The sequence below is a fragment of the Odontesthes bonariensis genome, chromosome 14 (genome assembly GCF_027942865.1).
Source record: "Odontesthes bonariensis isolate fOdoBon6 chromosome 14, fOdoBon6.hap1, whole genome shotgun sequence".
Lineage (NCBI taxonomy): Eukaryota > Metazoa > Chordata > Actinopteri > Atheriniformes > Atherinopsidae > Odontesthes > Odontesthes bonariensis.
The window spans coordinates 27,754,151-27,768,487 of NC_134519.1; the positions used below are offsets into that span (position 1 = coordinate 27,754,151).

General features: G+C 40.8%; 2 protein-coding genes across 3 annotated transcripts; one reads left to right on the forward strand and one right to left on the reverse strand.

Annotated features, from left to right (window-relative positions):
- Positions 1-668: 668 nt before the first annotated feature.
- On the reverse strand, positions 669-7,570 carry casq1a (calsequestrin 1a). The gene is made up of 11 exons (XM_075483844.1): positions 7,094-7,570; positions 4,185-4,278; positions 3,870-3,970; positions 3,604-3,715; positions 3,301-3,374; positions 2,971-3,101; positions 2,835-2,880; positions 2,621-2,675; positions 2,360-2,460; positions 2,131-2,205; positions 669-1,745 (listed from the first exon to the last, which is right to left on the reverse strand). The coding sequence occupies exons 1-11, from the start codon at positions 7,328-7,330 to the stop codon at positions 1,338-1,340; spliced, it is 1,434 nt and encodes a 477-aa protein (XP_075339959.1). The 5' UTR covers positions 7,331-7,570; the 3' UTR covers positions 669-1,337.
- Positions 7,571-10,449: 2,879 nt separating this feature from the next.
- On the forward strand, positions 10,450-14,294 carry LOC142398381 (crystallin J1A-like). Of its 2 annotated transcripts, none has more exons than XM_075482356.1 (10): positions 10,450-10,532; positions 11,160-11,226; positions 11,556-11,732; positions 11,955-12,053; positions 12,157-12,249; positions 12,332-12,488; positions 12,654-12,769; positions 13,027-13,104; positions 13,259-13,398; positions 13,478-14,294. In XM_075482356.1, exons 2-10 carry the CDS (start codon positions 11,160-11,162, stop codon positions 13,574-13,576), a joined length of 1,026 nt encoding a protein of 341 aa, XP_075338471.1. In that variant the 5' UTR covers positions 10,450-10,532; the 3' UTR covers positions 13,577-14,294. The 2 variants fall into 2 exon arrangements, with proteins under 2 accessions (XP_075338471.1, XP_075338472.1); XM_075482357.1 differs by having other exon boundaries at positions 10,490-10,564.
- The last annotated feature ends 43 nt before the right edge of the window (positions 14,295-14,337 follow it).

The window sequence follows — 14,337 nt, forward strand, 5'->3', positions numbered from 1 at the left end:
TTTGAACATCTGGTTGAGGTTGGGTCTAAAGTACACGTTGATGGTTTCGATTAAGCTATTGTTGCTGTTAGCTCGGAGGGATTGACTGGATGGAGACAGTCTAAACACAAATCAGGTTCTAAAGATACTTTTAGAGCTGCTGTACTTGATGATACATCAGTGACGATAGTGGGAAGGATTCCATCAAATACATGGCTGAACGGAGCTGGGACTTAGTTAGCCTGACCCAAGTGCTGAAAACAAATCTGGGATTGTCCTCATTCTCTTCTATCAATGATCTCAATACTAGTTCTGGCTTTATGAAGGACTTTATGATCAAACTATTTTTCCAGATGAAGTGAGACTTCTCCAAATCAGTGGAACACCTTTTTTCTTTCCAGCTTCCTTGAAGTCTGCTTTAAAGCATGGAGCTGTGAATTAAACTAAGCCTCTTCTGACTGAATAACGGTGTCGTCCAATCATGTACGCGCTGAAGCTGTAGCGCTGTCAACAAGACAAACATGTTGTGTGAGTAAAGTTTGGGTAGCCGTGTTGTGTTAGCACACAGCAGTAAAGAAAATGATGGAATTGACTCTTTAAATTAATAAATTAATGTTACAGACTTGTTGTTATGCATATTTGACACACTCACACACACTCGCATCTTTAAAAACTCTACAGTTGTTGGGTTTCCGTCCAAGGTGTCATTTATTTAAGACTTTACAGTAACTTAATATTTTCTTGTTACAAAAATAGAATCTGGATGTTGTCATAACTCATCATTGTAGAAAACACCCATATGATGTACAGCACTTTCAGAGTACAGCACACTGATTTTACATAGTAGGCTGGTGATATTCAAGACCCATCACAACAGACTGCTAGCACCCGTGGGTCTGATCATATTCAATTCAATACTGGGGTAAACAAGAAAATAATTGAACAGAAATAAAACACAGTCAAACAGCAAAAGACTCCATAGATGGACTCAGACATACTGCATAAAACAATGTGACTCCTCCAGTTCTTAAGAAAATAAAAACTTTAATTCTATAAAAATCAATAGTTGGCAAGGTTTTGAAAGAATATCCTTTTTATTGACCGTGTCACATGTGGGAATCTTGGAGAGTATAATGTTACACGGAGGGTTAGTGAATGTGTCAGGGAGAAGGACCAACAAATAATGGAATATCGTTCTGGTGAGATGCAACGAGATGATGAAAAGATCAGACATCAACATGAACAGACGAGTTCAGCATAGGAAGTAGTTACAAAAGAGGAGAATTGAGTTGAGTTAATGATGTTGACTCTTAAAGCGGCATTGGTCAGACTTGAAGAGTAAATTATGACTTAATTATTTAATAATCATCGTCGTCGTCATCGTCATCATCATCATCATCGTCATCATCGTCATCGTCATCGTCATCATCATCATCGTCGTCATCGTCGTCGTCGTCGTCATCGTCGTCATCGTCGTCATCGTCATCGTCATCATCATCATCGTCGTCGTCATCATCGTCGTCGTCATCATCGTCATCATCGTCGTCGTCATCATCATCATCATCGTCATCATCGTCGTCATCATCATCATCGTCATCATCGTCGTCATCGTCGTCATCGTCGTCATCGTCGTCATCGTCGTCATCGTCATCATCATCATTATCTGGATCAATGATACCGGACAGTACATCTTCAATCCAGTCCTCCAGCTCATCTTCAGATGGCATGTCATCGCCATCATCCATGTCCAGCCACACGCTGTCAGCCTGCGCATCAACAAGAAAAAACAAAAAACAACTCAGCTCTGGATTCTTTGAGGAGGCAAAAGTATGTGGAGCAATGTCAAAGGGCCTTCACTTGTTTTTGTCATGTACATTACGTGCACAAGCGTGTGGGCCCTGCAGTATGCAGGGGAGCCCCACAGAGTACCACTAAACATGGCCCCAAGAAGCCACCTTTAAGTGCAGATGTACCTTTACAATGTGGATTTAGGTGACATTTACTTCTTATAGGTTCAGATTATCATTAATAAACTTGTCTAGCCTTAAACATAGCCATGAGTATATAAAGTATAGTTACAGGTATCACAATATTCTGCAGAAAACACACAAAGGTGCAACCAGTCACTGAAATATTACTCAAAGTACTCACATCATCATCCTCAACCACACCAATCTGTGGGTGGGACAGGTCAATTCCAAAAATGTTTTCCCAGTGTGGCACGAGCTACAGGGGAAATAAATGAAATAATGAATGCTCTGCTGTTAGCAGCAGTAAGTTATACAGTGCAGTTTCTCAACTTTGTCTTTAAATCTTAGTTTTAAGATGCATTTAAGTCTCTTGTCTCTATTATGCATTTTGCTTTTCCTCATATTCTTACCAGAGGGAAGTCGTCAGGGTCAATCCACACAATGCTGAGGTCAGGGTTGTCAGTGTTTTCCTCTGCAACTTCCTTCAGGATCTCCAAGAACTCGAAACCATCTGAGGAGGGGAGAAGGAGGTCACAGTTGAACTATATGCAGTATGTTCATGTGATGTTTTAATGCATCCACCTCGTGCTATGGTTTTAGATTAGCTGATTTCATCAGTCATGTTTTTCATGAGTCAGAAAAATTTTAAATCAGATTTCAAGTTCCTTTACCTATATCATCCTCTTCTGCGAAAGCAATGATGTGTTCACCATCAACAGAGTCCTCCTGCGGAATAAATAAAGACAAACTGAACTCTATGAGGCCTTAATATTGACATTACAGCACAACTTCAGGAAATTTAAAGATAGTTTGCAAACTGTGATCTCATTAAAGCTACCTCGTGGAAAAATAGTTCCACATATTCAAGAGTTTAAAAGTTCTTACCCAGATCTCATACATGTTGTTTGGCTGCAGCTTCCTCAGGGTTGGTCTTGATAAGCACAGATCCATTAGATTGTATTGCATTCAGAGGGGGAAAAACTCATGAGAATGTTGTAACAAAGCTGGAAATGGGGCTCACCTGTCATTATCTTCAATGAAATCCACCAGCTCATCCTCGGTGTAAGGTTTTCCAGGGATGACCACTGGATCATCCATGAAGGGTTCATAGAAGTCCACTTCATTAAGCTTCAGCTCCAGAGCCCTGGCAACCTATAACACAGAGCCAAAGCATGACATGCATCATCTGAGTATAAAGAATATGAAGGTTAATCTGAGGTTGTAATTGTGACTATTCATAAGAAGAAGTGAGGACCAGATGGTTTTTATTATAAGTAAAACCTTATAATTGTACTTTCTTTTCATATTACTGTGGATACGAAAGATAATACAATTTAGCAAAATTGCTTACCTTGGTATTGAATGTGGCAAAGAATTTGATGTGAGGATGGAACTCTTCTGCAGCATCGGCAAAAGCCTCGAAATCTGAAATTTTACAGGCATCCATCAAGTTGTTTCAGTAGATCAGCGTCTGTATAAAATATCTAAGAATATAGACTTGTCATTCTCTTCAGTGCTGCTGTTTATCGTGTACTCATTTAGAATAAAAGCATAAAGTTAAGCATGAAGTTAGGTATTAAGTCAAGCGCTTTGATGTTCATCTCAAGCTGTAGCTCTATACAGGTTATCATGCAAGCACAGCACAGATCCTTACGTTCTGACTTGTGACTCTTAAAGTAGCCCACCAATTTGATGTCTTCTTCAATGTTTTCAAAGCCTTTCAGTTCTTTTTTATTGTCAATAATTTCTACGGGGTCCTCAAGAACCTGTAGAAGAAAATGGAGGGGAGAAAAAAAGAGAGAGGAGGGAACCAGGGTAAGACTGGGGATTGATTTTTGTGGAAAACAAATTGGTATTTAGATTTTTTTCCTTTTCTAAAATAAGGCAGGCTATTAACTGGGAGATTATATCCTCACGAACATCAAAGATGAACTCCACTAGAGTGTCTGCCTCAAGCTCGCCATCATACTCTATGACTTCATCATCCGTGAAGATAAAGATGCTGTCGGACTCATCGAGGCCTGGAGAAAAAGGACAGACTTATTCAGATTGTGATCTCAAGCATCATTTTTTTTTTTTTTTTACGAACAAGAAATCCTATAGTTAAAATATCCTGCTGAAGGTCTATGTGGGATGGTTTTTGCCAACTCAATTTGTTAAAAGTGGCTCATTTGAAAAAAATGTGGCTATTTTTGCACAATTAGCAATGCATGAGCTGTCTGAAGCCATATTTACCTAATTTCTTTGCAACAATGTGGTCTTTCATTGCATCAATGAGACCGATTCCAATATCCTCATCGTCAAACTCTTCCAGGACCTGGGCTGCGCGCTGCAAAACACAAACACTGTCACATGAAAAGAGAGATGACCCTGGGCCGTCAGCTCAGTGCAAAAAGAATCATATGGTTTCATGGCTGTGTAAGTGAATGCTATGCAGTTTTTGAAAGCCTGTTTCACGATGATGTACCCTTTTCGACTAAATTGCCACACTCGGAAGTTGCATTACCATAAAAGCCTGCTTTTTTGGAGAGCTGCGTTTGCACTTTCTAAATCTGTATGAAACCTGAACCTCGTGACTGACAGTTGATTCCACCAATAGCGGTGGCACACCAGCAGCCAAACTGCTTTAAGGAAGTGGTTTGAGGGACGTCCCGGCGAGTTTGAAGGGTAAAACGTACACGCACACAAACACACACATGCGCGCACACTGTGTCTCAGAGATCTTGAGCAGCTGCTTCCTTGGCGCAAATAGTCCCACTAGCCAGGCTATCCTGCAGTTTGTTGTGCAGATGGTCCACATTACTGTTAAACTGCAGATGGGCGGAGCACAGAAAACCGCCTCTGTTGTTTTACGTTGACTTTTGCATAATCATTTGTTGCTGACCACATCCTTGTGCTTAAAATGAAATTCTATGGGGGGGAAAAAGCGTATTGTTTATTGAGGTTTTCAACATACTTCAAGCCTATTTGTTACCTGATGGGGAATTTTTCTGTTGGACAACTTAAATAGATATCAAACTTCAAAATTAAAGCTTTTCTAGGAAAAAATTCATCTACATTGCAAAGATCAATAAATCTTTTTTCATCCATAAATTTGAGGTGCCAGTCTGATGTTTTGATTTTTAAATCATCTTATTTACAGCATATAGGGTGTTTACATCTTTTTGTCATCCAAACATATAACATTTATTCATTTATTTTTTATTATCAGTAGTAATGCGGATGAAATCCCCTCTTTAGGGTAACTGAACAGCCTCGTCTACGTGTCAAGTTAAACCGTAGTATCTGGGTTTAGGTTTTATAGCTTTCATCTGCATATTTTCCAGCCAAGGAACATGCAAACTGTGTTGCAGCTTTTGAAATTCAAAAGGGAATAAATGCATTTAGTGTAGAGGGTGGAGATGCTCAAATCTAAATGGGCACACTGATCAACCACTAGGTCCAGAGTACAAAGGCAGAAGACACAATGGGAGGCCAGTTTACCAAACAAATCTGTTTCAAATGACCAAAAGAAGAAATGATTACTTGGAACTTCCTCACTTTCATCAGTCCATGTGTCAATTGCCTTTCACCAACCCCCACAGTATGCTTTGACCTCAATAATGTGGCACCTTTTTACTCTCGCCTGTTACTAATAATAAATCCTATTAAATGTAAATCATGATACACTCATAAGGAGAAACACTAGCCTTCAGGGAACTGGACCCATCACAAATACAGAACAGGATAAATATAGTGCCAGGAGCCACACCAGCCCAGGGACTATTTTGGCGTGGCAGCAGTGATGCTCCATGCTTAGAGATACGCTGACAAGTACAGTGCTGCAAGTGTCACTCACAACAGGGAGCTGAGCCGGCAGCACTGGAGCCAGCGCGTCCGCGTTGGCCTGCCGCCCCAAGTCTGAGCCCCACTGCCCCTTACTGAGACACCAGAGCCTGTTGAGATTACGTGATATGCCAAGACCAGCCTCTCGCATCACTATCCTGCTGCTTTGGCTTGTAATGTTTTCCTCTCAATTATGTTCCATTACAATTATTTTTGCCCCCATTTCTCCCTTCTCATTTATATTGATAGATCCATAACTTTAGCTGCCATCTGTAGTACCAGATAAGGATTTTGAGCATTCCTCTAATCCTCTATAGAATTTAGATGGCCAAATCCATTTTTTAAGTTACATGTAAGTTTTGTAAACTGTTTTGCACCAACTGCCTTCCATGTGTCTTCAAGGTAAAATCATGCAAGTATAAACATGCCCAATGCCATGAGAGACTGTTGGTACAGGATAATCTGTAATCTCTAAATCAGCCATAGCCCATTTTTAATTGTTTAATTTTTAATCAGTAATAATCAGCACATATATTTTATTCAATATTTTTTTTAATGGTATGTCAGCATTTTTGGTCTGTCCCATATTGTGTTTGACATAGTTCCATTAAAAATGTCAATTCTGTTCTTTGCTTTAAAAAAATGCCATACATTTGCATGACTGCAAACATGAAAATATCTTCTAATTGAAAACTAAGCCGAACTATTGCAGGGAAATGTGACATGTGATATACAGTAAAGTCATGTGTAATCTAAGAACCAGCCTTGGTAAGCTGTTGTTTGACACTTTGAGAGCTGACACCGAAACTTTGGGCTGAAGGGTGATGTAATGTCTCTCTGCGATTAATGTGATGAAACTGATGAGGATCCAGGCTGACAGGAGGCCTGAGGTGTGATTTGCATTCTAATGGAAGTGTCATAAAGTGCATCATCTCCCTCACAAACACACGCTTTGTACACGGGCTCAGCCTTTGACACGGGCAGAGGAAGGCTTGTTGGCAGTGGGCCCTTGCTTATAAGCATGTTTGAATCCAGCAAAGATATTCAAAAAGTTACTTTAAAAATACAGCCCTCTTTTTTTCTATCAAATGTATTAATGAATTAATTTTAATACTCCTGAACCAACAGCACTGTCATACCTTACTTCAGATGGCAGCCCAAAGAACCAAACTGAATATTACTATAAATTCAAACCCTTTCAGAGTCTTCAACCACAATCTTGGAAGCAGCCCCAGGCCTGTTTAGGGTGCCTGTGTGTTAAATTCAGCACTACTTATACTGCCCCCTTAATTCCACCCAAACTTCCCAATTCAACCCACCTCAAGGGACAACTCCTCGGCCTCAAACTGTCTCTGGGCGACGTGGTTGGATCCTGGATGGTCATGGTAGTACACCACCATGACATCGTACTTTTTCATCACAGACTTGTAGTTCTTGGCGTGGAGGTCATGCACACGGTCCTTGCCATCATATTCAGGGAAGTCCAGGGTATCCTTGCCCATTGATAGCTCCCCAAAGGACAGCAAGACTGCCACAAGCACCCAGGTCCACTTCATGGCTACTCTCCGAAGCGATTTAGATTGATTTAGTTTCGTACAGTTAACACAGTGGGGTTAAAAAGATAGCTTGGCGAAAGTACGCAGAACCCCTTACAATCCGAGTCACCCAGAAGAGAGCAAGACCGACTCCCCGATCCACCTTATTAAAAAAAAAAACACATGGGAAACTGGCAGTGGGGCACGGGGTGCAAGAGGGGCAGGGCTAAGTTTGACATAGATGTGAGCATGTGTCTATGTGGGGTGTAACTGAGCATGGGATAGATGAGGCAGGGTTGAGGCGATTGCTTTGGTGACAGCTTTGTATGTAGGTGTGTTTGTGTGCGAGCTTGAGTAGATGATGTGGGACAGTAAAACTGGGGTGGAGTGAGATGATGATGGGCCAACCGGCTTTCTTTTCTCTCCCTGACCAGGCACAGAGCATTTAAATACAGTGATGGAAGTGAAGGGAGAAGGTGCATGGATCATGTGCGCATGTTTGTGTGTGAGCCTGTGTGCTTTTTTCGCCAAATGAAGAAGAGCAATGATATGATGGATTGAGAGGTGGCTGCAAGTATGTGACACTCTTTTCCCTTATTAAGTGAAGATGGAGGCTTGGATCCCATCTAAAAATAATGGATGTAGGACAGAGAAGTACATATCAGGAGGGGCTGCTGCTGGTGTCTAATTTGCTGCTGCTGGCATCGTTGCAGCGCTAGAATGTGGAGTTGGGTCATTCCAGGACATGGGGCGAGAAAAGAGGAAAGGAGAGGAGAGGGTGGTGCACCTGCTGAGGCTTCATGCATAGGTGTCACTTAGCCCTGACTCAAGAAGAAAGTGAAACATAATTTTACAGGAGGGGGAAAGCGACAGTTATTTTCAAAAATCTTTCAGACATATAACGCATTGCATCCTGTGCAATGTTCACAAGTATGCTTAAGCAGATAGCACTTGATATTACTTTACAAATTGAAAGAGAAGATGTAAGTTAATTATAGATATATGCTCCATAGTATCGTAATGCATGTGCCACACCCCTTTTTTCTGTAACAAGACGTGTGAGCCTACAGTATTAAAGCAGCGGGATTTAATATATGTTTAAGGAGGAAAAAAATACACCGTGAGTCTTTGTGAGAGTCTGTGTGAGTATGTGTCGTGACGCAGGCCTGTTACATCTCGTTGTCAGTGACTGCGGAGAATCAAGCCCAACTGTGCTTCTCAGTGTAACTGTAAACATCTAATGCAGTGTGACAGGCTCTAAATGAAACAGGGAAGAGGTTCAAGTTTCTCATTTACACCTCACGCGGTGACTGCTTGCATAACTATTTTCAGTTCTTATATCACAAATAGGCCTAAAAAAGGTGCGGGGGCGGTGGGGGGTGTCTTCAACTCAAGTACATGTGGCTGAACTGTATAGCCAGACAACACAGCTTAGCTCACTACTGCTTGCTTCTGAATGTAGCAAATGACAACCAAAATTATTTTTCTGCTGTTTTCCACACGCTCAAACATGACCCTTTTCTGGCCATAAGCTGATCATTAATGTCAGGTCCAGGATTCTTAAAGACCCCACCCACCCCTCACATAGACTTTTCTCACCCCTCCCATCTGGCAGAAGGTACCGCAGCATACGGTCTGTCACCACCAGACTACAAAACAGCTTCTTCCCCCAGGCCATACGACTCCTCAACGCTCAGAGACTGATCTGATCACCTCTGTTGTCCCAGCTGTTCTTTATTGTTGCTGTTTGTTGCACTGAAAAACTTCTCGAGAAACGTTATTTCATTGCACTGTATACTGTGTATATGGCTGGAATGACAATAAACCCTCTTGAATCTTGAATCTTGAATCTTAATGAACCAGCGATAGCATCGTGAATCTGGCCAAAGTGCAGCAGCATTTATTTTGCCTTTCGTCCTTCATTGTTGATTTATCTCCAAATCTGCTGAACAATGGAACTGTCAACAGTGTTCCATCCACATTGGCAGCCAATGTGTCTAATGTGTGGATGAATGTGGGTTAGCACAATAAAAACTTTTTGTTCCTCTCAAAAGTTGAAATGAATAAAAAATATACTCTAAACACTGGTGAGCAATTTATTTTGATAATCATAACATTCCTGTGGACAGAGGTGTAAGATTTTTTTTATATGGGTGGACACCCTCTACACACAATACTTTCTTCACCCACTGCCAACCTGCATGTTTTTTACACGTCTCAATGCTCCAGCTGGGGTTGCCAACCATCCCTTCTAAATATGGGACGATTCCGTTTTTCAAGGGACGGTTGGCAACCCGAGCTCCAGCACACGTAAAAAGATCATTATATTATAGAGCTTCTGCAGAGCTTGATGAAAAGCTGACCTACTGATTTATATCAGGTGTGTTAGAACAGAGAAACATGTAAGACATGCTGCATTAGAAGGACCCTGATGCCAAATGAACCTTCTGCAGTTACTTCTTCTGACCAGGAGGTGGAGCTCGCTGACCAGAAGGACACTTCAATCTGATGATTTGACTGATGTTCTTGACAAATGGATAAAACTTGACCTACTTTGACACTGCAAATTTGATACTTTGAATACATTATCTGCTTTAGTGTCAATCTGTAATGACAAAAGTATTGTAAATTGTATGAGACACCGGTCCAGGGGCCCAACGAGCCTGGGGACATCCTGAACAGGTGTAAAGTAACCACTTAAGAGAGTACATAAACTAAAAATAGAAAAGTGTTACAGTGCTTTACTGATGACATCCACAAACTGGTGACAAAGAGATGCAGTTTGACCACAATGTGTCACACACAAAAACCACAACCACAAAAACGATGCAAATAATGATAAATGGAAGACAAAATAAGCATCAAGAGATGGAATATCAGCATAAAGAGATGCTTACTCATCCATGACAAAGCATTAAAAAAATGACCCAAATGAATGAATGACTCAAAAGGCAACTAAAACCTAACTGTTAAAAAGCATGCACAATATAACCAAAATGATAACTAAATAATCTACAAAGAGATGCTAGACTATCCCTAAATTATGCAAAACATCTTAATTTTCACTATTTTACAGAGTAAAAAAAAGGGTTCCCTGAGGGGGGCGGGGTTATCATCAGTATGGGCGGTGCTAAAGCGCTAACACTTTCATAACATGTTACAGAAACATTTCAGCTGTGTCATGCAACAATAAAGTCGCAATTGTTCATCTTCAAGAGCTGAAGTAAGTCCTGCGCCATATTAACCGGGGATAAGGTCAGACATTTCAATGTCAGCATATACTTATGCTAGGTTGCTTGCTAGCTAACGTAAACTTGCACTTTGCAATATCAAAAAATGAAACGGCGCAGCCTGGTGAACAGGGTCGTTGTTGTGGCTAAAACTAGCAGAGACACAAACAATGCTGCATCCAAACAACTTTACTGTCTGTGGTTACTGCGGACAGATAGCTTACACCGAGCTGCTACCGAGGTGTTTGGATTAAAAACACCAAGGCGGCAGAACGCACATAAAATGAAGTCAGTCGGAGCTCTTTATCTTTTACCTGCGCGCGAACAATATTGTAAAATATTAAAGAGGCATAACGTGACCGTCAGTAACCTTTCGTCACGTGCTACCATGATTGAGTAAGTTAGTGAATTAGTCTGTCATCTTTCAATAATATTAAGGCCGAATTCTTTAGAGGTGTCTTTAGTTTGACCAGTTGTCCCAAACACGTAGATACTCAGTTCGCATTGTTCCATAACCGAGAGAAGAAAAAAAGTCATTTTCCTTTCCAAGACATAAAAATGTCAGTATTTAACCCATTTTCTAATTGTTCTGCTTTTTATGTGTCTTTTTTATTTGACAGATGGCTTCAGCGGTTGCCAACAGAGCAATAGGAGCCATCGTAGGCTCAGCTGTTGCAGATGCTGCAGGTAATGATGCTGACAGTTTGTCATACTTTGCTTTTATCTTGTAACTAATGCAGCTGGAACATTTGACAAGAGAAAACTTTTTTTTACCTCCTTTTTCTTTATCGTACTCATAAAGTTGAAGGAATTGAATTATCAGAGGGGCTTCTTTTTTCTTTTTTGCAGCAACAGTGTGTGTCTTTCAGCTCAGGTGTTTCCTGGTAGCATTTGAGTTTACTGCTCTTATGGGTTGTCCTGGTGTTTTGAATTCCTGTCACCTATATTGCTGATTCCAGCTGACCGTTAAGTTTTGAGTCACCTCAGTTTGTGATCACCTGAAATGACCTCTGTAGCGCAGCCCCTCCACTGGGTGTACGACCTCCAGAAGCTGAAGGGGATTTTGGCTGAGAATCCAAACCCCGAGTTCCGCTCCGAGTCGGCTAACCCATTCTACAGGAGACAGACGGGCCAGCAGAGCTGCTACGGAGACCAGGCGTATGTCCTCCTGGAGTCCCTCTCTGAATGCGGAGGTGAGTCCCTGTCTTTATCGTATGGACTCAACAGACTGCCTCGTCGTTTGGTTGAACTTTGACATCTTGAGTGTTTTAATTTTGTTACAAGTCAGATTTAGGCTGGTCTCTGGCCAGAAAAAATGATGAAGATGTAAAGCTTAAGAAGCGTATCTAAAATTCCTTTAGATATCAAGTAGACATTATGATCATGTGACTTTGCCGTTTCACATTGTTCACCAGGTCTAAACGTTGAAGACCTGAAGCAGCGCACACTGAAATTCTTTGGACCAGGATCAGAGTACGATACGCCCATCAATGATCCTTACAGAGCCAGGGGGGGTAAGAGAGCTCCTCAGTTGATGTGGATGAAGATGATTTTTATGACACTTCGACTGATTTATTAAGAGGATGCTGATGGTTGTTATACTTTGGTCTGTGCCAGGACCAAGACCTCAGCTGCCTATTGAGGGGCCATGGAGACATGCAAGTGTGAAGAGCTTCCTAAAGAATGTCGATGCGGGGAAGGAAGAGACGGGTAAAGTTCTAATATTTATTTACAGCTTGACATTATGACACACAAAAAACAAACTCTAATCAATGTGGTGTCTTTGCTGTAGGCTGTGAGACTGACTGTCAGATTGATGGAATAGCCAAGATGGCTCCTGTAGTGGCTTTTTACGCAGGGCAGCCTGACATGCTGGAGAAGGTTGAACAGGCCATCCGCGTCACCCAAAACAACGATGAATGTGTTGCAGAAACTCTAGCAGCTGCAAGGTCAGTATATCTTTCAGGTGCACTCATTTTACTTTAGCTTATTATTTCTACTAAATGTTTTGCTGTTGAGATTTGAAAATGATGTTTTTTGTTGCAAAGTACAACAGCAATTTGCAGAGGACCCCCAAAATGCAGTTTCATGACACTTTGACTTTATTACCCCAGGTTTCTGGAGCATTTCATCCTGAACGGCCCAGACCCCAAGGCTTTGGAGGTGGTGCTAAATCAGCTCAGTGACCCAAACAGAAAGCAGCCTCAGGATCTGGACAAGGCAGTCATTGGTATGTGTAGTCTCTTTAATGGCATATTGTTGCTTCCCCTCCTGGTGAAGTCATGGGACTGAGTCATGGGATTAAAGGCTTTACCCTTCCTTATTTTGTAAGTTTCATACCATATTGTTAATAACACGAACTTACTTAGATATTGTCCAATATTACATTTCACATTGCGAAAATAAAGATTTAGGCATTTATATATTATTTTGATAATGACCTCTCCTCTGCATATTGACCCACTGTGTTCATTCTATTTTCTACAGGGCACATTCATCAGGTGAAGGAGTCTTTATCCAAGACTCCTCAGGAGCTAATTCCCACTGTGTTTCCAAACACATGAGGTATTGTCACTCAGCTCCCTCTATCTTGAAACTGTCACCACTAAAACACAGCCTTGAAATGTAAAGATTGATAACAGAGTACTACAGATAACTTGGACAGCTGTGAATTACAGTAGCAGACAAATCGGTTCTCATGCTGTTGGTGCTGTTTCAGGTTTGCCAGGTGCATTCCAGGCAGCTCTGCATGGAGTGCTGACAGCTAAGCAGTATGAGCCGGCCGTCAGAGACACCATGAGCTGTGGGGGGTGCACCTGCAGTAGAGGATCCTTCATCGGAGCTTGTCTTGGAGCTCAGGTCCGTTTCATAATTGTACGTTATTTTCACTAAAATGCACTTTGTCTCCGACTTATTTATTTATTCATTTTCCGTCTAGATTGGGCTTGAAGGTATCCCAGAATCCTGGATGACCAAAACCCTGCAATACAACTCCGTGCTGGAGCATGCTAAGAAGATTACCAAACACCATGTGTAGTTTTCTGGTTGTGTCCCGTGTGAGGTGGCTGAGGACATCTTGAACAGCTGTAGAGCTTTTTCAGAGCAGTGAATGAAGGTTCTTGCCTAAACTTTTTAGGTCGCAGGAGCCAGATGTTTTTTATGTTGTCTCTGTTAAAGTTAAACGAGTTGCTTCATATGTTCTTTGACTTTCTTTTCTTTCCTGGAAAGTGTTTAAAAAAAAAAAAAAAAAAAAAAAAAAACTCTCCATCACTATCAACTTTTCCATCCTATAGTAGAACTTACAGTATGTTGAACAATTTTGATAAAGCTCATCATAATGAAGATAAAACTGTTGTTCACAACCGATATTCACTTTGATTGTGTTTTTTTTATGTAGACAGGGCCACAATTGCAATAATTCCCATCAAATAATTAAAAAAAAGTATTTACTTACCATGGACAATGGCAACAAAAAAAGTAACAAAAAAGAAAAAAATGTATATGCATTTATTTTGTCCAAATAGAATCTACAAAGTCAAATGAGGGAAACCCCCATCCAGTAATGTTTTATGTTACTGATATTTTTTGAAGAACAACTGGTCTTGTATCTCAAATATGATCATATGATCAAAATAACTATGCCTCCAATGTGTGACACTATAGGTGTATTGTCTGGCTGAAATGGTTGACACTTTGCAATGTTTACTGACTCTTCTTTGTTTGGAAATAAAGTTTAAAAAAAACTTCAAAGCAAATTTCTGATTATTTCTTGGAATTATTAGATTTTTTTTTTTTTTT

Coding starts and splice junctions, on each gene's coding strand:
- casq1a (XM_075483844.1), bottom strand. CDS start 7,330: ATGAAGTGGACCTGGGTGCTTGTGGCAGTCTTGCTGTCCTTTGGGGAG. Junction 3,971..4,184: donor CATTGTTGCAAAGAAATTAG/GTAAATATGGCT, acceptor CTTTTTCTCCAG/GCCTCGATGAGTCCGACAGC. Junction 2,881..2,970: donor TTCATTGAAGATAATGACAG/GTGAGCCCCATT, acceptor GTGCTTATCAAG/ACCAACCCTGAGGAAGCTGC.